A 23442-nucleotide genomic window follows, 5' to 3' on the forward strand; every position below is an offset into this window, starting at 1 on the left:
TTCAGAAAATGGAAAGATGCTCAGCTTTGGTCATGAACCAGCACATTTCACTGAGGCCCTCAGAGAGGTAAAGAGAGCATTGAGTAGCTAGTTAGCATAGCATAGATTGTTCAGTGGAGAGTCTTTTAGGTTATTAGGTTTATAGTATTTTGTAGTCATTTAGCAATTTTAATTATCTTGTTTAGTTGTTCTTGTTCTAGTAGCTACTCCTTAGTCTGTTTGTGGTTAGCTTAGCTTTAGCCTATAGTTTTAGTATCTGCAAACGAGTGGTCTCCGTGGTTGGCAGTGTCGTTTTCCCGGTTGTAAAAAGGTCACAGGGCTGCATCAGTTCCCAGCTGACCCAGAAATGAGGCGCCAGCGGCTGCGAGGCCGGAGCCTGCCGGACCGTGAGCGGCCTAAACCCAGTTCCTCTTTAACCGGAGCTGAAAATCATTGATTGAGCTCACTGTGGTGGTGAAGAGGGCTGGCTTTAGGTCAAAATAGAATGGAACAAAGAATGAAACATTTTGAGACAACAACTCCATCAGAAGGTTTACCGATGCTGTGAGGCTGCAGCAACTCTGCTAATGACTTTCCCTTTGCAGCAAGTTTACTAGCAAACACTGCATTCAGAGCCCGGTTGCCTGCTTCCATCTGCACCAGAACCAGATCTAAAAGACAGTTTTGGGATCAGAGGGAAGTGATTCCTGGTCAAAAAAACCTTTTAAATGTTAGTGTATGAGGACTTTTCACATCTAAATAAACCTCTAATATATAGGGACGCTTGAAGTACTGGAGACACACCTGGGATGTTCTGGTAACCCTTCCCCAGGTGAGAGAGCCAGCTACTGCGAAGGCTCCAGTCTCCGTGAGAAGCTCTCTCTGTGAGTAGCCTGACTGCCGTCGGGATCAGCCGCAGAGCATCCCCATCCTCCAGATCCACTATGCCGTCACAGAACACGCGGCCTTCCGGAAGGCCACTGCTCTGCAACACCCTTTTCAGGTCACTCAGACTCAGAGGACGGTTCCTGGAGTTTTCAAGAGAATATGAGTGTTCAAATCAGTTCAGGATCCATGTGTGTGTAGAATATGATGCACGGAAATAGAAGCGTCTCACCGTTTACCCTGCAGGCTAAGGGTGTTCAGGCAAAATGAAAGGATTTGTCCATCTCGTAAGACAGAGGAGAAACAGGAGTCTTCCGTGGAGAGGAGAGCAGAGGGGAAGCCATCGGGCCAGACTCCAGCACACAGGAGCCCACTGCCCCAGTCGTCCGTGTCCAGCACAGCCAGGTGCTGCTCAATAATCTGCTGGGCTTCCTGCAACGTAACAGCGCCACATGTTGTAGTCATCCCAGACTGCTGAGCTTGTTCTTTACTGGACTGTTACTTCTGAGGAGACCAGGCACCCAAGTTGGGGCACAGCTTCCAGATTTTAGATTTAAACAGTTCCAAATGTAAGCAGTAAAATTTCCTCCTGACATTTCTCCAAAGCAGGGTCACGGGAAGGGGGCGGGGCCTACCCCAGCTGCCCTTGGGCAGTGCCACCATTCACCGGGACCCAGAGGGGGACAAATCAGGAGGGAGGGAAGGCCCACAGGTGATAATGCAGCGTTCCATTTGCACTAGGAAGTCTGATCTCCCAAGTTCCCCCCAGGTCAGATTTCCTATTCAGAAAGTCAGAGATTCCTCACCGGCCCAAAGTTGGCTTTCAAAGATGGGGGCCGCCACCTGGGGGCCGCCACCTGGGGGCCGCCATCTTTGAAAGCCAACTTTGGGCCCCCCCCCCCCCCAGTGTCAACAGTAAACAGAACACTCGTCCCTCCGTACGTGTTGTAATCAATCAAATCAATACGCCGAGCGAGAGAAAGCGAGGCTAGGTTCTGGTTTTTGGCACCTTTTGCTTGGCAGCATTGCGCTGACACATGGCGTACGTGTCTCCACAGGCCTGCTGTAGGGCGCTGGGTAGATCTACGCCTCTCCGTAACTGGCAGGACAGGATGGTGGCAGCATTGAGGAGGGAGACCACTGATGATGCAGGAGAATCTAAAAGACACACAACCTTCTCGATCAGCTTTGCTGGTGGAGTCATGGCAACTCCAAGCTGTGTTTACTTACCCCAGATTGTAGATTTGATACTTTTATGTATTTCAATCAGCAGGTCGCAAACACAATCCCCCGTCACACCCGCAGTGTGAAGCAGGGTCTTCAGGTCCATCGTGTCCCAGGATACGTCCTCACGCTCCCCTGGGATATAAATCTCTAGTCCTCGATTCCTCATGGCCCTGGACAGCTCCCCGTGCACTTCGTCCATGGTCAGGAAGAGCCTAACCAGCCACACACATCAGATGGAGATGAGCGTCTTGAAGGAAAGTAAACAGACTATTTTACAGGACTACCTGAAGTTTGGATGTGGGACCATTTGGGGTGTCTTTCCATCGATGACCCCTCGTTCATTGATTGTGAGAGACCCCCCAGGCTCCAGCAGAGCGTTGAGGCGATCCAGGACGGAAGCACTACAAACACAACACATCTGTATTTCCAACCTTCAGCTATACACACCTCCACATGTCCCAGACGTTCAGAACTCAGATCTAAATTCCTTTTGTCTGTTCTCATCCCAAAAATTGACACGATGACTTGGTTAGTACAACGGGAAAGGCTATACGAGACCTGGTGGGGGTTATTGTTCCTCTCTTACCTGCAGAAGTTGGCGTTGTCCATGAGCAGCCAGTCGCCTGTCTGCAGGGCCTGAACCAGCATCCCATCCAGCCACTCAAACCCTCCATTAGTCCAACCGTCCTCCAGCTGGGCCAAACGCTCCTTCAGCAACGTGAAGTCCATCTGCAGTTTGGACATGTCTGGGGGACCAACAACAGCACGTGAGAGCAGAAAATCAGGAGTCGCTGCTAAATGAGGCAAGATGTTGAGGTTACCTGTGAAGACTTTGAGCTTGGTGTTGAGCTTCTGCAGCAGCAGGATGATGACTTCCAGCTTGTTCAGCGCCTCCGAGTTGACGCTCCCCCCACTTCTCTGTAACCTTTCCTCCTTCAGCCAGTGACAAAACAGCCCCCATGTCTGCAGCAGGAACTCTGTGTCCTGAATGCCAACCTCAAGGGACATCAAGCCACGCCTTATCACCATGGCAACTATGTAGTCCACACTTTCTAGTACCTGTTGCCACGGTCGCATGATATCGACCTGGAATGACACAAAACAGGAACTCTAACGTGAGTGGCTGCTCTTCGAACAGATCGTCTCAATGGAATTTCACTTTGTTGGCTACCTGTTCAAAGCCCCCCAGGAGCTCTGTGGTGTCCATGGAACTGTTCATGGCCATGACCCTGAGGCGGTGTCCTGTCAGCAGAGCCAGCAGCCTCACTAGACTGGTCTTTCCACTGGCTGTAGGGCCGACCAGTATGGTCATCCAGCCCCGCTCCACACACTTCATCAGAGACTCAAGAGGGTGCAGGGCCTGATGTGTGATGGACAGTGGGGGGTCCAGGGCAACAGGGGCGCCCCCACTACGGGGCAGGACTGAGAAGCCCACCTGAAGGACATGACATCATAACTTGGCTTATAAAAACACAAATAAATGGACAAAAAAAGAAGCCCAAGTGCTAAAAAACCTGCAGATTGAGAGGGGTCATGTGAAATTGCCTGGAGCCATTGTAAGGTTCAAAGTCCTCCCCAAATACTTTTCTGAACACCGACAGCACCTGTGCACACAAAAAATGTGCTGAATAAGCAGAGGATTGTAGTGCGGGCGGGCGGACGGACGGACAGCCAGCCAGCGAACGTACCTGCAGCTTGTCCGTCTCCGTCCTCATCCTGTCAGCATAAACCAAAGCTACATGCTGTCCTGGGTTGTAAAAGCCTGGTGACTGGTCGGCCTGCATCAGCTCACACCAGCGGAACATGTCACGCAGGTTGAACTCCCAAGGGCCCCCCTTCTGTCCCCAGCGCCTCTCCACACTCACCTCCTGAACAAGCTGTGCAGAAAAGCAACAAAAGAAAATGGGATATTTCAAATTTTGTAACTCGGTCAACACTTACTCATCTCCAGTTCACACAAGGCCACAAAACAGACTTTTAACCTTTATAGACCTTTCACCATAATTACTGTCAATTTTGCCGTTATTTAGCCTCCAGTTTTTTAAAAAGGTACACTTGTAAACCTATACATTCACCTTATCTATAGGTGTGACTATAGTTAAGGTCTGGGAAGGATTCAGCTGTTGTGTCAGGTTATAGTGAGGCAGCTGCTCAGAGGAGCCGATTCTAGTCCAAAGCCAAATCCTATCGGCCGTGATTTCATGTATACAGGCAATAAAATCCAAGGGAGCAATGTAAAGTTTCTAATCCACTCATGCCATATTCTCTGAGACTAACAGAACTTTTGCAAGTTTAATTATTCACTAAATGATAGATTTAGCTATTTTTATCATCGTGCAGCAGTAGAGAAGGAAAAACCCACAGTGTTATTGAACGCCACCATTTTGGAAATGATTTCTTTGTCAATGCTGGGGAACATGGAATCTCCGATGAATTCAATGTCTGTGCACGTGAGCTGGTCCACAAAAACCTGAGAGGGAGAGCAAACAAGGAAACAGACAAGAGAAGATTTGACCAACACCAATACATTATATCTATTGATTATGAATTAAATGGTTTCTAATATTTGTGTCTATTTTATAATATCATTTAATCTCACTCTTTTTGTTACGCTAAATTCTTCCCTCAACTTTTGCGTCAGTTCTTAAAGGACGCGCCTGATCTCTGTGGATGTCATCCAGCAATAAAGAAAGACTTTTAATATCAATACTGCTGTTTTTCTGCAATATGTGACAACAAATATGGCCAATAAATAGAGGTGGGAGCCATTTCTGCTGCTATTCCAACACACTCCTTGTTGTTTAGCAGCACCAGAATTTACCTGTGTGAACCTGTTCAGGAAGGACTTGGGCAACCCTTTGCGGCCCCCTCCCTGCGTAAAAGGGTTCTGGCAGGCAAAGATCTTGGTCTTCTCATGCTGGACGTGGAAGCTCATGCCCAGTTCAGGAATGTAAATCTCTGCTCGGTGATCAAAGCAGGCGTTCAGGCCCTCCAGCACCGACTGAGACGCCAGGTTCAGCTGGCAGAAATCACAAGGGATGGTCACAAAGCTCTGTGTTGTAATTAGATACTATGGAATGGAGTTTACCTCGTCCAGGACTACCCAGTGACCTGCCTTCAACGCAGCCAACAGGGGCCCATCTCGCCATGCAAACTCCCCACCCTTGCCCCCCTCCACAGGGAGATCGGTTCCAAACAAATCGGTAATGTCCTGTCGGAAGAAAGCACATTGACATAAGTGATGTCACAGTCAAAGTTCTGCTGTGTTCGAAGGTGTTGCTGAATATCATCTTGACCACTACCGTCTGCTCCGACAGGTTGATTCTGACCAGAGGGTTCCCACAAGCTTTTGCAAGTGCTGCCACTAGGCTGGTCTTCCCAACACCGGGGGAGCCCTCCAGCAGCACAGGCTTCTGCAGCTTCAGGGCCCTGAGGAGCCTCTGGGCGTTCATGGCAGTGGTGCCTGCTGCCATCGCATAGTCCGACAGGCTGCGGCTCTCTGCCTGAGGCCCTGCACCCACAAAACACTGTGATGACACCTCAGCTCTGCTCCCAGAACACAAATAACTGTTAGCATAATTATTAGTGCCGTTTAACAAACGTACATCCCCAAGGAAAAAAATGTTTTCAGCAAAAGTGTGTCCACCCAAAAATGGCTGAAGTCAACAAAACCAGGCCGGAAGACAGAACAGGCCAGAACACACGGCTGCGTTCATGTCTTATGGTCTGATTACTGCCATAAAAGAGCACTTTTGCTTTTCAATAAAAGTTAGAAAACACACCTTAAAAACAAAAAGTGATCATTTTCTAACCATCCTGATACTGAAAAGAAAACATAACTCAATAATAGATTAGAAGATCCTCTTCTTTCACTCTGTATTCAATGTTAGTAAAAAGACCGTGAAAATGTCACATCTCTGTGGTTGAAATCTCAACCCAATATTTAAATATTGTATCTGCCATCACATCAGATCCAGATGAATACCTAAGGCAATGTAGAAGGGGTCAATTCCAAAAAAGTCCTCTCCCCACTGTGGTTCCCGCGAGAGGCTGCAGTCATAGACTCTCAGAGCTTCCAGTATCTCTTGGTCCAACGTGGTCATCTTACTGAGCCGCTGCTGGAGAAATGCCAGGCACAGCCGTCGTGCTCTAAAAGCCCCGTCTGAACAGGACACTGTAGGTCCTGGAAGAAAGGGAACATTTGCAACAGCTTTCTTTTACACCCAGGAAGGAGCATCAGAGTGGCTGTGAGCTGACCAGAGCCGAGGGCGTCGATGTAGACCAGACATGCAGCGTGGATGAAGGCTGTGACCGTATCCAGCCTGAGGTCCCACTCTGCTTCCTCCTCATCTTCTAGGACTCCCATAGTCATGAAGCCGTCCTCGTCCCTCTCGCACACGGTGTTCAGGAAGCTCACCCAGGACAGGATGTCTCTGACGCTCAGGATACAATGTCGGCCAAAGTCCTGCTGTGTGAGCCACTCAATGAAGTCCAGCATCACCTCAGCAATGTCCCCACCTGCAACAGACATTTGACCATCTCCCCAGTGATCTCAGCTCTGAACACACACATTCTCTTTCTCTTTATTTCATGCACTTTTGTGCCCCGAGGTTTAAAAACCACAGTCAGCACTTGCTGGATGTCTAGTTTACCATCCAGAATCAGGCCTGAGCGCAGGTTGTGCTGGACGATGCGGACCAGGTCGCTGCGGCTGTTGCTCTGAGGACACCAAATTTCAGTGAACCGATTCCTGAGGGCCGGAGAGAGCTGCAAGAAGCAGAATGCTAAACGTCACCTTTATCCTATACTTCCGAGAGCTTCCATTAAATATGGAATCACAGCAAAACAGCACCATGCTTCATATCTACTGATTTTAATATACTTTGTAAAATGGATTTTAAAAACCCCAATACTGTTCCTCCAGAGCTGAATCCCCCAACCTTTATTCTTTTCAGAATGTAGCAGCTCTTTTGACCTCACTATCCCGGTTTTATTCATCAGCTGTGAGATCTTCTGCGCACACACAAAGCAGCTAAAAGTGCCATCTCAAAAGGCCGAACTAACGTTTTGCAAATCTGTGACATTCAATAGGAAGCAAAATCTAAAATGTTTTGAGAAGCCTGAAAGATCCTTGAGTAAAAGACCAGAAATGGAGCTAAAAAGGGGCCTGATGTGACCATCTGTGTTACCTCTTTCTTGCCAAAGTCACCTCCGGGATTCATGGTGGCCACGAGGCGGAAAGCTGGAGCAGCTGTGATCAGCTCCACATCCTCGGTGTCTCCACTACCCTTCTCCACCAACACCAGGGACCTCTGAGTCTCCAGAACACTAACAGAAGACACAAGATTCTTACCATCTCATAAGACTGAGAACAGGATTGGAGTTTCATTCCTAACCGTAACATAGATATAAAGGTTGGGGAGAAAGTCAAGATTATTATTATACAGATTATTACAGTAAACTCCTCACTCAACTTTCTGTCAGAGGAGAGCAGAGCAGAGCAGAGCAGAGCAGAGGAGAGGAGAGGAGAGGAGAGGAGAGGAGAGGAGAGGAGAGGAGAGGAGAGGATATGTGGTAATCGAATCAAATATAGAAAAACATTACAGTTGGTGTCTGGCTGATGTTACACTATAAATATTAAAACTTTATCAGTCACTATAATTTCTAACTGTTAAACAAAAATTTGAATTGCAAAGCAGCAATAAATGTATTGTTAAAACCTTCTGAAAATGCTGAATATAACATGTTTTGCAGCTCAGTTTTTCACCTGTTGAGTCTCTCCAACACCGAATCATCTGCCAGAGAGATCTCATCCATGAGGAACACTCCTCCCTCCTTCATCGCTTGGACCAAGGGTCCATCGTGCCAGCGAAACAGCTTGCCATCCTCATCCTCGGTCTACAAACGTGTCAGGACAACATGTCTCACAACCAGCTCGTCTCCCAACAGCTCAACCGGACATCACATGAGCATTCATGGTCGAGGTTTCGTTCAAACTTGGGTCGAGTTCAACTGGAGCTTTTAGAGACTGACTGACAGGTGGTCATTGAGTGATGAAATGTGAGATGTGTTGCATTACCTGACGAGTGTGCCTGACAGGACGCAGTCCCCCCAGGAAGTCAGACGTCTCCAGGTGGAGGTGACAGTTGACTGAAAAATACTTGAGTCCTGCCAAAGCTGCAAACATCTGACAGATTGTGGTCTTTCCACAGCTAACAGAAAAACAAGAATAAAGGCAGGATTAGGTTGTGTGTCAACATGTTCATGTTTAACCTGAATCTTTAAACAGAAAGACATCTAAAGGGGTTTAAATAAGCATAACAATATTTCATCGTGTCCATTCCCTGTCCAGTCTTATGTCCATGAGTCATCCAGGTCATAGCAGCTGTTCAAGGCCAAGCAGAGAGCCAACTAGACAGGACAAAAGTGGAGTATGTTCCATCTCTCATCCAGGGGGCTTCTTTACTTCTCACTAGCCTGAAGGGCATCGAGAGCGTTTATATTGGTGCTCTAAAAACGGTTGTCCAGAAGGAGAAGCTCCTTGTAAAGCCATCATTAAGGGTCAGCTACTAGAGGACATAGCAACTGAGGGACAGGTGTCTGTGGATAGAGTGGAGCGTTCACGCCCAGAGGTGGAAATGGTGTTGGTCTGCTGGGGAAGTGCAGTGTTGGGAGAGGGAGGGTCAGAAGCTCACAGCCAGTATCACAGCCAAGCTGTCCCCGTCCACAGGTTTGGACGGGGACAGCTGAGAACAGGGACCTGCTATCTTTAACATTGTTTTCAATCCATTTCACAGCTCTTAAGGTCAACATTAGTCCTTGCAGTGAGTCTCACCCGGTTTCTCCGACCAGCAGCACCGACTCTCCAAACCGGAGAGCGCGTCCTACCAGCACAGCTAACCTCCTCATGCCATACGTCCACACCACATGACGGAACTCCTCGGGAACTCCAGCAATGCTGTCCACGGATGGACCTGCCATCAGAGCATCAAGGCAGAGATGTCAACCAATCTTCCATGTTGATAATCATGAGCCAAGGAGCAACACTCACTAAACTGGCTGGCGACGTGTTGCTGAGAGAAGAGTTCTTCAGTGTTGACCTTCCTCTTGAAGTGTTTCTCCAGGATGGCCAGGACGATGGCCTCTTCCTCCTGCTTCCTCACACGTCCTGCCAGTAGCATGTAACCTTATCCAGAAGACAAAGGCTTGAATAAGCTGTCACTTCATTAATGAAGTGAATGATGACACTCTAATGAGTCCAACCATCATCAGCTAAGTGCTGTAGCCAGTCCTGAGAAGCTCCTTCCTGCTCCTCTAGTCTGTATCGGTCCGCCCAACGAAATAGATCTCTGAGCGTGATGAATCCATGTTTGCCAGCAAATACTGATGATCCCCTGCGAAACGCCTACAGACGGAAAAACATCTTAACATTGACGCTTCCATGGATCCACGTACACTGGATCTGCAACTTTGGTATAATATTGAAGGTACGGGTAAATACGCGGCGCATATATACGCTAAAAGTATTTTGTAAATGAATGGACATGAATGAAACACCAGCAAACGGTGACTAGATGAACTCACCAGTAACCAATGAGAGCATTCAGTTACCTGTAGGTCTTCCATAACATTGACCAGCTTAGTGCAGTAGGACGGAGGGAGGCTGCAGCGCTGGTGGAGGATGTTCTCCAGCTCTTTACTGGGCAGCTCGTCAAAATGTAGTTCCACAAAGCGGTTCCTGAAAGCCCTGGACAGGACCTAAAGACGGGGAAGAACGCAGGACAAAGAAATCAGATGACAACTACTACAAGAGGTCAGTTTACCTCTTTAAACTGCTTCATTTACTGGGAATAATGGGACACAACAACACACTAGTGAGGAAACATGAGTAATACACACACTGGATAGGCAACGTAATATGAACCTGGACTAAGTTGTGTTATGATAAATCTCCAAAGCTGAGATATGTCCAATAGATTCCCTGAGGCAGAAGTGACTGTCTTCTTCCTTCATGTATTGTCTTCATATGTCCTACTGCACAGCTACACTCTTGTCTCTGGTCCCAATCGGAGCAGTCTGTCCTCTGAAGGGCTGATACTCTGCTCACGAGGGTGCTCAGACTCCCCACACTCACATCCTGTCCTGTCTGCCAGGCACACCCTGTCTATTCTGTCCTCCCCCTTCTCCTCCCTCTCTACCCAGCTGTCCATCAGCAGGAGGGTCCCCCCACATGAGCCTGGTCCTGCTCAAGGTTTCTTCCTGTTGAAGGGGAGTTGTTGCTGCCCTGGGATTGTGGAAAACATCTTGAATGGATGATCAGCAGATGATCTCCCGGCTCCTGGATGTCACGGTAAAGCCGCAGAGGCCCAGCCGACTCCCAGTCCTGCGAGTAGGCAGCCACCTACCACCCATTTGGAGACAGGAACCAAGCACCTCTTGTGCCACTACATTTAAACCAAAGCCTAACTCCAGAACCAGGATGTCAATCAATAAATTCCTCAGTCACATGTATCACGAGTGTGAGGTTTCTTTCAAATTCAGCATATAGCCAGCAAAGGTCAGAGCTTCATCACTGTTCCGCCGTGAGACCCATCACTGCAGGAGGCGTACATCTATCAGACCTCCAAATCCCACCGGAACCAACAAGGAGGCCCGATGACCTGACTGCTCGTAATTACAGGCAGAAGAAAATGCAAGATGATTTTATCAGAAATGGAGAAAAAGCTGTTGTGCTCCTGCTGTTCTACCACGCTGGCCTAAGAGGACCAGCTCGACGTGTCCACACAGGTCCTCCTTCATTCAGGTCATGTTCATCCGGGCCATGGCCGACCAGCGTCTAGCTAAATATCCAGTCAGGCCACAATGACGTAGCAAGAGCTACAATAACAACCCCCCATCTGACAATCAGCCTTGCTCCAACAAGTTTCCCAGCAGCCATTTAGGTCCAAAAGTTGTACCTTTCGGCCACCATAAAGGCCAGGGGGATTCTGGGTAGCAAACAGCATAAACCCAGGGTGGGCCTTGATGACTTCTTGTGTCTCAGCTACAAAGAGTTCCCTGTTGTCATCCAGGAGTCTGTTTAGAGCTTCCAACACATCTGTGGGAGCAAGGTTCAGCTCATCCAGGATGATCCAGTAGCCTCTCCTCATGGCGTTGATGAGGACGCCTGGAGGACAAGATGAACATAACAAATCCTGAATGTTTACAATTTGATTCATCTTAAAGACAAAATCCTCAATATTACCCTTGATACCTATCTTTTTAAACATCTTACCACCCCCCCAGGTTGAGTTACTAATGGCTGAATAAACTTTGCTCTGTTTTCTGACAGCTGAGCCTTCGTGCTTGTGTTCTCATACCCTCCTTGAAAATCAGCTTTCCCCTGTTGTCTGATGAGTAGCAACCGATGTACTCCTGGATGTCGGTGTGCTCGTGGTTGTTGATCCTGACGCAGTGGTTCCCAGTAGCCGAGGCCAGCCATTGGATCAGGCTGGTCTTCCCCACAGACGTCTCTCCCTGGATCAGCACTGGGTGACATCTGTGAAGCCCATCAACCTTTCATCAGCTCAGCACAGAAACTGTTGGAGCTAATTATCCATAGAGCAGTTGTGGACCGATGACATGTCAAAGATCTTCATCCATGACCGGATAAATTATTTAATGCTCTATTTTGATCGTTTAAGTTGCGTGTTTTGGAACGGCTGCAGAGATCAACCTGAAGGGAACATATTAGGTCAACGACTGACTAGAAATCAAACATGTCCTGATGAATTCTTTCCTAAAGCAGCTAAAAGTGGCTGTGACAAAATGACCGAGCATTTATAGATGAACCAATTGATTTAGGGTGCATCAGAGTTTTCCTACCCTGCAGACACCACTCTGGCAAGGTCGCGGAGGTTGAGCTTGACCGAGGTGGTGAGGACGTAGCTGGGATCCAGAGCTGGCTCCGCCTCCCCCTGGGGCACCCAGTAACCCTGCACCTCCACACATGTGTGGCCCGAGGGAGCTGGGATGGGCTGCAGGACATATGGCACATTACAGATACTGTGTTAAGTAACACTAAAATCCCTGGTGTCGGGGAAAAAGAGCCAAGTCTCTTTTAATTCTCAGGATTTGTATTTTTACAGATGTGATTTTCTTCCATATTGACAGAAAAACTTTTTTACTGAACTTCAGGACCCAGAACACCTCCACTGACGGTGCAAGCTCTTTTGGGATGTTCAATCTTTTAAGTACACACCAAGGAAATTAAGGGTATTTAGACTCTTTTTCAGGATTCAATGTCTCGTCTTCCCTCAATCTGTACGCGAACAACTAAGTACCCAGAACCGCCGGGGTGTTTGCCGGCTGGTGATGCTTTGCCTGACCATTTCCAGTGATCCAGTGAGCTCATGACGCCAAACGTCAAATCCTCATCCTCACTAGGTGGCGATAAATGTCTTTTCAGCAGGTTAATAGGGCCCTTTTGAGCTATTATGTCACACAATTAACACCTGGAGTCAGAAGGCAGAGCAGCATTTGTATCACCAGAGAGATGGAGACTGGTGCAGCTCTGTTCTTCACATGGAATGTTTGTTTAACTTATTGTGCAGACTTATTGATTTCAAGGGGCAGACAAGAACGCCGTTTACTAACGCCAACTTTCTTGGGTGTTTGTGGTCCGTGCTCATAAGTCAGCGTGGAGCATAAGGATCTGTGTTGTCTAGTTTAACTCTGATTAAGGCATAAACATGCTGGAGCAAACAGTCAGAAAAACGGTCGAACTTTACACACTTCAATTGTCCATTTCCGGTGGGATTGAGGAACTCATTTTTATTGGAGTGCCCTGTAACCATAGTGACCAACACCTGTCAGGAATTGCTCAAAGATCTTACCCGTTTGAGACATTTAGTGTTGCCCATTAGGATGTGCTGACACACCAGTTTCTGGACGAGAGGGTGGGAACTTCTGTCCAGCTGAGTCAGGAAACTCATACAAAAACCCTGCAAGCATCAAAATCCATCAGCACATCCTAAAGATACGCTCAAATGCAGCAACACATGAAACACGTTCAATCCAAAACTTGATTTCCTGTACAGCAGAGTGAACAAACGGAATGTTTGTGGCCCCCTACCTCATAGAGGGAGCGCTGAACACTGTTGCAGGGGTTGCTCCCAACGTATGTGAGGGCCCTGCACAGAGTACGCAGGCTGTAGTGGGGTCTGTGGCCAGTCCCGTCCACCAGATGCTCCCTAGCCTGTTTCCGTACCGCTAGATAAAAACTGCAAAGGGACATTTGTTAGAGAAACGGAAACAATTCCAAACAAGCAACCCAAAGTCATCAGTAGCGTCAGTGATGAAAGAGTCGGGCTTAATTATGAGCCTGGTTATTACGAAGACCTGCCACAATATGGGAGATTCGCCCTACTGGTGACCGACAGGTACGACTTAATATCTGGAATCAGCTACTGGAACAAGTGTAAGCTAGTGTCAAGCTTGAGATTTGGTGAAGCTAAAGTCCTTCAACTGAGGGACAGTCTCAGCATTTTATGCCTTCCCACAGTTGGTTTCAGTCCAAACACCACGTAAGCTGTCATACGTGCATCTAGAGTTGGACGGAACAGGTTACCTGATGATGCCACTGATGACGCTCCTCTGTAGGGTCAAACCCTTCAGGTAGTCTGAAACCAAAACCCGCAGATCTCCTTCATTTTCCAGCTCATCTACATACAGCTCAGTAAACCTGGGATGAGAACACACACACACACACACACACACACTTTACATACAGTTGTATGTAAGATTTTACTGTGTAGAATATATATAATTGCAACAGTGAGTTCCAGTAGTTCTTCCAAACTCTCGTTCACCTGACAACTTCAGAGGAAAATACCTATTTGCTACTAAATGACCAAACATGTTTAAGCAAGAAATGCTCAGTACAGTTGTGTCTCTTGGATCTGGAGGGACAGAACTGACCATCGGGAGAATGACATGAGGCTGTAATGTCCATGTCAATATGTACGAGAACAAAATGAGAACAAACTTCCTAAGATCTTGAAGGCCATTGATGAAGAACGTTGAAGAAACAAGTTTATGTCAGCAAGACAAGACATTTAACTGACCTGCAGCTCCCAAGCAAAGTTCAAATCATACAAGAAGCCATGATTATTCCTCACCCCCAGAGAATTAGCTTTTGACCTGGCTACTGCTTAAATCACAGAAAAATTAGGCTTGTGGGAACAATTAAGGGTCAAGGGGGCAGTTTTCTTCATGTGATAATATGATGGGTGGTTCCAACTAGTCACCTGTTCCTCAAGCCCAGCGGGAGGTTTCTCTTGCCCACATCAGTCGCTGGGTTCATGCAGGCAAAAAGACGGAAGTCTGGATGACGTACCAAAGGTTCTAGGATCAGAAATATGACAGCAGTGCAGTCAACATTAGCACGTTCACAACATGCTCATAACACTTGAAATAGAAGCAAAGGGTTCCACGGCGTGTCTTTACCAGTATCCCCACGATCCAGTAGCACCAGTGACCCAGCACTGCCCTCTAGGAGTCCACTCAGACACTCCAGGGTCTCCGCAGCTGCCAAGTTGATCTCGTCGAGCAGGATCCAGTGACCCTTCTTCACTGCCTGGACTAGCGTCCCCTAAATTAGAAAACAGCGACGACAGTAGAGATGAAGACCACTTTTATATTCATTGTTTTTGTCTCATATTTGAAATGTCCTTGATCCGACAGGTGGCTGCTACAGTGTCCACGTCTGCTACGTACCTCCACAAAAGCAAAGACCATGGCTGTCTCACAGGCTCGGATCTGCTGCTGAGTTTGTCGCAGCTTGACAAGCAACATCTCCCACCTTTCCTGCAGCAGGGCAGCTACACGTGCACACAGCAGATATTGAGGGTTAAGCTGTATGGACTGACGGGGCTTGTGACAGGCCTCACATGAAACGGTACCGTTTGTTTTCTCCTGCAGCTCCTTGGCGAGGGCAGACTTGCAGACGTGATCCATGAGTTTGAGCAGATCGTGCCAACGCTTCCCTCTGAAGCAGGTCTGCACGTGGCCAAGGAAGGTGAGGTTCTGCTTCCGCGAGTACGTCTGGGAGAAAAGCTCCTCGAAGGCCTCCAGCAGTGGAAGCAAGATCTGCTTCTGGTCAACCGGCTTGTAGCTTCAAAAGAAACAACATTAACCTGCATCGTGTCGCTTGGAATAAGGAACCTAAAAGAGGCCCAATCTGTTCTTAAACCAGGGTTAGAAACCATTTAGAGGCCAAACTCACAGCTAGATGTAAAAAAGAAAAGGTTTGTGAGCAGAGCTCGACTGGTCTGAGTGAGGGAACGTGCATAAACAGACCCCTGATGGGTCCACATGAACATAATCACTTCAATACTTGTGATTAGTGGTGATTTGGACACTATTCAGCAGGACTGATGAAATAATAATAACAGGAGAACTACTGTTTGAAACACGTGGCCAAGCTGAAGGGACGGAATTCACCACAAGCCTGTACGCTAATAGAGATTTTTATAGCACGGTAGTTCTTATAGTGGCATGCTACGCTAATAATAATGGTAATAGTAACAATAATAACAACAACAATTAGACCTTTGTTCTCTAGCTTTTGATAAATATTTTAAAGGGAATACAACATGTGAGGTATGGGCACATTGCTGTACTTCATGTAAAAAATGGTCAGGTTCATGTTATCGAGTTGAACACGTTGCTCTATTTTATAATCAATCATTCCCGACCCGCATTTTAACCTACTGTATGTATGGGAATACGTAACAGAGCATCTCATATTGGAGAGATGCACACGCCTAGTAGTTATTAATAACATGTAATAACATATAACCTCTTCAAAACTGCACCCAAAGAATCTTAACCAGTCTAATTCCACCAATACTTGCATTATTACTTCCACTGTTGCAGTTTCCCCTTTATAGTTGAGCCATTTGGTGATTTTTGATGCCACTCACCCTCCCAGCAGGTCAGCAGTGTCACTCTGTTGGTTCATGTTCACCACCCGCAACCTGTGTCCTGGATAAAATACACAATTGGTACCAGTGGACCAAGAGGGCGCAATACGACTTCTGTGGGTTGTAGCCTGAGCTCACCTGTGAGTTTTGCCAGGTACTGAACAGTGGATGTCTTTCCAGTTCCTGTTTCTCCAACGAGAAGAACGGGCTCTCCTCTATTGACACAAACTGCCAACTGTTCCAGCAGAACCGCCGAAGGACGTGTAGCAGCAAAAGTTTGGCTGTCCCTGTTAACAGCAACCATTGAAACCATTAATTAAGTGTTTATCTCTGGCCACTCAAAACTGAAGGACTGACAAAGGGAGGATTCATTTCTACACATCTTTAGCATTAAACAACTATTGCATCTGTAGCATTTGCTGAGAAGTGGAGGGTTCTAAGTTCAAGTCCTGGTGGGCCAAAACTTGGAAGGTGTTCTGGTAACAGGGGGAGGTGCCAGGTCGCCTTCTGGGCACTGCCTAGGTATCCTTGAGGTTCAGCAAGGTACTGAACCGCCAAACGCTCACATACAACACTGCATGGAGCCGGAATGCCAAAGTTGACAAAGAGCAGAGTCAGAGTGTGAGTTGACAAAGGGAGACTTAAGCATTTACAATTATTGAGATATGAGTGGAATCATAAAAAGACAGGGCCAGTGATATAAGGCGATATAATCGGAGGAGGAGGACGTGTGAGAGCCGGGGAGGTTTGAGCTAAAGGCATGAGAGACAGGCTCCCGAGGTGTTCCGGTGATTGTCACCATGGTGATTGAGAGAAACAGGAGCCCTGATTCAATAAGGACTGTGGGTACGGCACCCAGGCAAATAGTGACGTTGTTTGACATGTTTTTGATACATTTTTGATGTTTATTTTCAGATAAAAGCAGAAGGAAACAAAGTAATTGGGTTTCGATACAGAAAGGTGATGTTGGGTAACGCTCCACTTACACACTTAGGTGCACCGACTCAGCCTGCTTCCGTCCCAGACTTATTCTGCCCACCGAAACCTCTGACTCGCTCCGTGTGATGCCAGGCAGATACATCTGGCAGAAATGCTGCGCCTGCACACAACAGCAGTCCCTCAAACAATGTGGAGGCTCTTAGGATGGGGGTCCAAAAGATCATCAAAAGATCTAACAGCACCAAGGGCTTCAAATACCTGTTCTCTGGATATGTTGAGCTTACTTCCGATGGTCTCTGCCATTTGCACTCGACTTTCAGGACGAGAAAGCATGGCAGTGAAACAGTCAAGAGCCTACACAAGAAAACATCCCAAAATACAACAATCATCGTTTGTTCTCCAAGCCAAGAATTCCCTGAACTAATTGCTCAGCGCCCAACAATACCTGGGGTCAGAGGGAAATAGTGGAATACATATTTAATCTGTTCATTTTTTGCTATTGCCATTTCATTGACTAGTGTAGGCTCATTTTCTCCAGGAAAGTTCATTTGGCCTTCAAATACTATCAATCCTTAAAATGTACGTGACTGGAGGAGAACAGAAATCCCAAAAGGCCTTCATCACATACATACGGTACTAACGCTCAACACAGCAGCACTCTCAAACTCTTCATTTTGCTTCAACACAATCAAGATTCAAGAGTACTTTATTGATCCCTTTAGGGGGTGTCCATCAGGGAAAAAAATCTGCTGGGGTTCGGACAATTTGAGCAAAAATGCAGTTCATCGTGATTAATATTAATATTACACGAGACGATCGTCCCACTGACCTCATGGAAGACATGTTGTGCTGTGGCTGAGGAGGTGCCATCAAAGTTAACACTGATGCGATCACACCACTTCAGCAAGTCCCTATGAGATAAAAACATTAGATATTTAGAACATCGCTTTGAAAGTAAAGTAATCTATGTCACAAACGACCCAGACTGACATTTGACTGGTACCATACTGTGCAACAGCATTGATTGATGAAACATGCGTATTATTGAAGAGCAAAGCATGGAAAGTAGCAGCACATTGATTGGTGGTCCAATCGTCACCAAGCACACATTTGGAGTCCATGGAAAGGCAGCAGGGTAGGCGGGGGGATTGTCTGATAGGAGGTGTTTACAGAATCGCTAACCATAATGCCCTGACACCACTTGCAGGGGTTCTATGTTCAGACAGTCTGGTCAATAATATGTCCCACACAGGAGCCACCAGGGACAGTTAATTACGCTGTGACTGCAGATGGCCTGATCAGTGTGACAGTGACAATCTATAAAGTCGCAGAGGAGACATTCTAAAGCTATTTTTAAAATCAACCGTGTCTCCTCGATGCCAGCCACAACCCACAGAAGCACATATGGACAGGAGAACTAAAAGACAGAGGACCTGGAGACGCCGTTCCAGGAGCATAGATTTAATGAGGTAAATGACCTAATGTGAAGAGGATCAGTGTGTCTGTGATGAAATGAAATCAGATTATAAACAAAGCAGTAGAAAGAGCCTCACCTGAGTGACAGGGCTCTGCCCTCCATCGGTGTGCTTCTCTCCTCTGACTTGTTCTGTTGGTTGTTGGTCTGTTGGCTGCCATCGTGGGTTAGGAGGTCAGTGGTGTCACCATCAGAGTGCTGCTGCCCTGTGAGCTGGCAGTAAATATCCAGGAGACGATCCGACACCACTGTCAGCTGAGGGTACTTGTTGATAAGGACCTACACAAACACCAGGAGGAGAAAGAGTCTTCTTCACTGAACCAGTGCTCTCAGTAGCAGGAGGCACACATGAAAGGTCTCAAGAATGAAGAGCTGGACACAACCGGTCCTGCTATAATTTACACCCCAAGAAGCCGACTTCTCTTCGTGAATTTTCAACAATTAAACCAGCTGCTAAGTGATGGGACCCACCCTGGGAGGTGAACTTCAGGCTGGACAGCCCTATCGATAACCCGCCAGCACATCGCTACACTCAAACGTTTCCTTTCTTTAGCTTCCTTGAACGTAAGCAGAGTCTGTTTTAAACGCATTTACCTTTTTAAGCTCCTCCCGGCTCATGGTGCCCATCTGCAGCTTGATCCAGTACTTGTCCAGCAACACCGCGTGGGAGTTAGGTGGCCTGTTCCAAGTACCACTGCTGTAGTACATCCTGCGAGCAACAAACTCCCTTATTAGGTCCCACTTTTCCAAAAACACCCACGTCCACTTAAATAGTGATCTGATAGCTTAGCTAGGACAATGCAAGCTAAAGAAAGTGGCTTCACTAATAATAGCAATAGTTGTTCCAGGAAGCATAATTTACTTGTTTCATTACTTAGTTTAGTTACTCACTATGTAAAGAAATGCAAGAGTCTCCCAAGATAATTAGAAATGAACAAGACCAGTCAGATTTGTACTGGAATAGATGAAAATGAGTAAAACAAATCATATTTCTCTCCGTAGTAGGATGATGATTTTACCGTCTGGTGGCAAAGAACTGAAATCCAGGAGTAACATCAACACATTCCTCCCTGCCAGGAATCATCAACTTTTTATTCTCCATCAAAGGCAAGAGGACAGATATCTACAAAAAAAGGAACTTGGTCAAGGGAATTGCAACAATTGAGACAATGTCAAAGCTTTCAAACTGAAACAAAAACGGTAGAAAAAGCAGATTGACATCACGCCGAAGGATCACATTCAGTGACAGTTTTGTACGTTCTAAGGTCCTGCTCCACAGATGATAAGCTTGTTGGACCCTACCACATCGAGAGGTGCGTGATCGATGTCTTCCAGCAGGATCCACTGGCCTTTAGTTACAGCTTGTGTCAGCGTTCCTGGCTGCCACACAAACTTCCCTGGTATGTCGGTACAGCGGTACATGCCCAGCAGCATCTGTGAAACATGTCCAGCCTTCAGAGTCCTTCTTATGTTAAGGAGAACGGGTGAAACCCTCAGAACAATGATGATCTAAAAAAATACTGAGTCACCAATACGAGAAATTAAAAAAAACAACTACAAAATAAATGTCACCTTGCTGTCAGTCTGATCCCCAAGCTGGACCTTCAGGATCTCTCTAGACTTAACGTGTCCTGTGGCAGCGGCCAGAAACTGGACCAGAGAGGTTTTGCCACAGCCAATTGGACCCTCCAGTAACACAGGCTTGTGAGAGGCCAGAGCCAGAGCCAGCCTTCTCAGGTTGTGGCAGGTTGAGTCCACCAGCACCAAATCTTTTGGGTTTGTCTGCTAATACGGGTAAACGTGTGAACTCAACACAGACCGAGAGCAGATGTTGCCAGCAGCAGATACTATAACTGAGCAAGTGGGGAGTAAATACCTGTTCAGCCTGTCTGGGAAGGACCCTTGGTAGGAGAACACTACACACAGCCACCACGTTCTGAGACAGGTCCGCCGATACCACCTGACCCCTGGTGAACTTCTCCGTTTTCTCCAGCCGTGAGGTCACAGAGCCCTGATTGGTTAAGACCAGGGCCTTCTCTACCTCCAGCTGCTGCAATTCTTCCAAAGCCCTGCACACAAAACGGGACGCCAACCAGCCATGAAGCTCCACGCGGTCCCGTTATATTCCATGCTCACCGATAAAGAACCTACATCATTTTCATATGCAGGATCTCGTCGCTGGTCAGCACCTTCCTCAGAAAAATGGTTTTCTGGTTGTCAGTCATATGAGAAACCAGCGCCAAGCAATGGGCCGTGTACCTGCAGGAGATGAAGACAAAGCTTTATGAGCTGGTGAATAACCAGTCAAAGTTTGCTGAAAGCTGGGTTAGTGGTGAAACTCTTGGAACCCCTGGAATCAGTGCCATTATCTGCTGACTGATGTTACCATGATGCTACCTGAAACCGCCTTATCTGAGGGTTCTACCTCTGGTTCTGTCTAACTGGGAGTGGTAGAGAGAAAAATGAATATTTATAAAACTCCCTGTATAAACTGAAACAGAAAAGATGGTTTGTACACCTAAACCCACCTCAGAAATGGCCATGGCAACCTCAAAAGGCTGAAGCTGTTGCCGTGGCCCTCAGTCAGCTGACCTGAGCATCAGCAAAGATCTGCGGACCAACCGCGACTCTCGCAAAAGGAAGAACAGGCAAAGAGTCTCTCAACCTCTGAAAGACTCCTGACTGGCTACAACAAGCATGTGCCAGTGGTGATACAACTAAAGATAATTTGGGTTAAACCACAGAGGGAACGTATCATCTGTAATTCTACGCCGTTTGGAGATGGTTTCATCTTGCACCTGCTTCCCTGTTCAGATTCAGAGAAATGAAGATGACAGGAAATGATGTGTCTGGCCCGAGCAGCCGGTGCATACCCTCGAACCATGATGTCGCTGGTTAGCAGTTGTGAGACACAGGGACTCCAGTCCCAGAGAACCCGGTATGTAGCACAATCATTGTGGAGGAAGCGTAAGGTAGCAGCCATGAGGTCACGAAGCTTCATCCTCCTGGGGCCATACTGAACAGCTGATGACTCTTCAGTGGTGAAGAACAGCCTCTGAAACACTGGGGGACTGTGGCTGAAGTACCTCGCAGCAAACCTGCATTGGATAAAAGGAAGATTAATCATGTTAACGTGTGTAGCAGCTAATTATGTGCTCATAATCATGACCAATACCTGATAGCTGCTAATATGCTACCATGCGAGTAGCAGCTTAGTTGAGCAGCTCTGAGCTCTAAGACAGGTTATTAAGATCCCTGTCACCTTTCTTTCAGTCATTTTCAACTCAATAGATTTTGGAAAAGGACAAATAAAAAGCACAGAGGGCAGAAGTGGTTGACAAACAGCTCAAACTGCATTTAGTCAAAAAGGAGATGCTAGCTGACAGGGTAAAGCTAGCTGTTAACAGCCAGTGGGCTCAGGGGTGGATAAAATGTCCCACATGTGAACATAACTCAATAAGAACTGAGAGATTTCCATCAGAAGGTCCACGCTCTGAGAGGAAAGCTAAAAGTTACCAAGAGGAATAAAAGCAGGGTGGCGACAGACAAGATAGACAACTGGGGGGTTTACTGTATAGTGAGACAGAAAGAAACGTTGAGTAAGGGGAAACTTTCTAGGCAGGGTTGGAAAACTGTCCTGAGGGGGTTTCTTTGGATTCTTCTGCACAACACCTGCCAGAGGAAGAACCAAGGTCAGACCCGCTAAGGAGGGAGCCACCAAAAGCATGCAGGATTCTCAGCTGATCAGAGACACAGTGGAAAAGTTTCTAATGTTAAACTGATGTTTCCAAGGTTTATACCTGTGGTTGCCACCACAGCTCCAACCTTCCCCTCATCCTAATGCTCGCAGTCAGTAAAAAAAACTCCATCAAATATTCTGTATTAAAAATTCTGAATGTTTGTAATGGAAACTGTTACATTAGCCTTTAGATTTAAGGAACTGGAACAGCATGAAGAAGAAGCAGAAACAGCTGCCATGTAATTTTTAAATAAATACCAAAGGAAGAGCTTCAGTTCAATAGTAGTTTAACAAGAAGCATCAAAGCATCTTCTTTCTTGTGTCAAAGTTCAGAAAGTTCAGCCACCCCCAAAAATACATACTTGAAAACCTTATAATACCCAAATCCATTTGGAGAGGAGAATTTGTTACAGGCCATAATAAGAGGGAACAAAAGTGATATTATAGGAACCTACATCTTTGCATCAGGACTGATGTTGAGAAGTTTGCTGACAGCCACACACAGGCGCTCATGGAGGTCATGACTGACCCGGCCACCAGCTTTGACCCGCTCCGCATTTCGCTCTAATAAATCCAGGATAAAAGGTCGCAGATGTCGAGCAATCAACAAAGTGTAGTCCTTTTCCAGGAGCAACTGCGCCAAAGCCCCCAGGACACACTGTCGGTCCTGCTGGTTCCATACCTGAGGAGACATCATGTTGCAAGGCAAAGGAAATAGTGACTAGTTGGCATTTACACACACATTAGTCAACATTCCTGTAAAGCATCTATATAATTGGGATCAACATGAGGGCAGAGTGAAATAATAGGTCAGAATACAGCAGCACTTCCATTTAGTGCAATGTTAAGGAGATCACTGGGAAGTACACAAAATGAAAAACTGCAAATATGCTGCTTTAACATTTAAGAACACTCTGACAGCAAATACGTGCACGTCTTACCTGTTTTGACAAATACTGAGCCAGATGATTGTGATTTTTGTCAACATGCTTGGATAAGATGCCGAGCGATGAGAGACTCAATTCCAAATTTTCCATCGTATCATTTGTCATTCGCTTCTTGAGGAGTGACCTAAGGTGAAACCGAGTCGATGAAACCGTCTCCTGATTTGGGGTTCCACAAATGTCTGGAGCTCATTCCGACCCTGTGTGGCCCAGGTTTTATCACAACACACGCGTTGCTGTCGCTGCCGTTAAAAGCCTGTCCACATGTATATGATGCGAATCTCCTTCCGG

General features: G+C 46.8%; 1 protein-coding gene across 2 annotated transcripts in view; it reads right to left on the minus strand.

Annotated features, from left to right (window-relative positions):
* Positions 1-23436, minus strand: part of mdn1 (midasin AAA ATPase 1) — a 45244-nt gene extending 21808 nt beyond the window's left edge. Inside the window, exons 1-50 of one of the 2 annotated variants that reach the window (XM_011611743.2) lie at positions 23149-23436; positions 22663-22889; positions 21342-21566; positions 20620-20727; positions 20345-20537; positions 20041-20250; positions 19771-19902; positions 19488-19591; positions 19063-19177; positions 18548-18747; positions 17824-17905; positions 17253-17348; positions 17042-17154; positions 16194-16342; positions 16056-16116; positions 15033-15244; positions 14848-14951; positions 14578-14722; positions 14379-14475; positions 13700-13813; positions 13205-13352; positions 12966-13073; positions 11956-12107; positions 11451-11629; positions 11049-11257; positions 9703-9849; positions 9355-9496; positions 9143-9277; positions 8927-9065; positions 8171-8303; positions 7859-7989; positions 7281-7419; positions 6744-6858; positions 6349-6609; positions 6077-6274; positions 5394-5602; positions 5180-5302; positions 4913-5110; positions 4454-4561; positions 3780-3968; positions 3606-3695; positions 3263-3526; positions 2913-3177; positions 2678-2837; positions 2376-2492; positions 2095-2303; positions 1874-2022; positions 1097-1296; positions 784-1007; positions 537-650 (exon numbers count right to left, since the gene is read on the minus strand). In XM_011611743.2, the coding sequence (XP_011610045.2) occupies positions 537-650; positions 784-1007; positions 1097-1296; positions 1874-2022; positions 2095-2303; positions 2376-2492; positions 2678-2837; positions 2913-3177; positions 3263-3526; positions 3606-3695; positions 3780-3968; positions 4454-4561; positions 4913-5110; positions 5180-5302; positions 5394-5602; positions 6077-6274; positions 6349-6609; positions 6744-6858; positions 7281-7419; positions 7859-7989; positions 8171-8303; positions 8927-9065; positions 9143-9277; positions 9355-9496; positions 9703-9849; positions 11049-11257; positions 11451-11629; positions 11956-12107; positions 12966-13073; positions 13205-13352; positions 13700-13813; positions 14379-14475; positions 14578-14722; positions 14848-14951; positions 15033-15244; positions 16056-16116; positions 16194-16342; positions 17042-17154; positions 17253-17348; positions 17824-17905; positions 18548-18747; positions 19063-19177; positions 19488-19591; positions 19771-19902; positions 20041-20250; positions 20345-20537; positions 20620-20727; positions 21342-21566; positions 22663-22889; positions 23149-23259 (7753 nt within the window). In that variant the 5' untranslated portion in view covers positions 23260-23436. Of the gene's footprint in view, positions 1-536; positions 651-783; positions 1008-1096; positions 1297-1873; positions 2023-2094; positions 2304-2375; positions 2493-2677; positions 2838-2912; positions 3178-3262; positions 3527-3605; positions 3696-3779; positions 3969-4453; positions 4562-4912; positions 5111-5179; positions 5303-5393; positions 5603-6076; positions 6275-6348; positions 6610-6743; positions 6859-7280; positions 7420-7858; positions 7990-8170; positions 8304-8926; positions 9066-9142; positions 9278-9354; positions 9497-9702; positions 9850-11048; positions 11258-11450; positions 11630-11955; positions 12108-12965; positions 13074-13204; positions 13353-13699; positions 13814-14378; positions 14476-14577; positions 14723-14847; positions 14952-15032; positions 15245-16055; positions 16117-16193; positions 16343-17041; positions 17155-17252; positions 17349-17823; positions 17906-18547; positions 18748-19062; positions 19178-19487; positions 19592-19770; positions 19903-20040; positions 20254-20344; positions 20538-20619; positions 20728-21341; positions 21567-22662; positions 22890-23148 lie in introns of both variants that reach the window. The other variant, XM_029849134.1, reaches the window with a different exon arrangement.
* Positions 23437-23442: the final 6 nt, after the last annotated feature.

The sequence above is a fragment of the Takifugu rubripes genome, chromosome 16 (assembly GCF_901000725.2).
Source record: "Takifugu rubripes chromosome 16, fTakRub1.2, whole genome shotgun sequence".
NCBI lineage: Eukaryota > Metazoa > Chordata > Actinopteri > Tetraodontiformes > Tetraodontidae > Takifugu > Takifugu rubripes.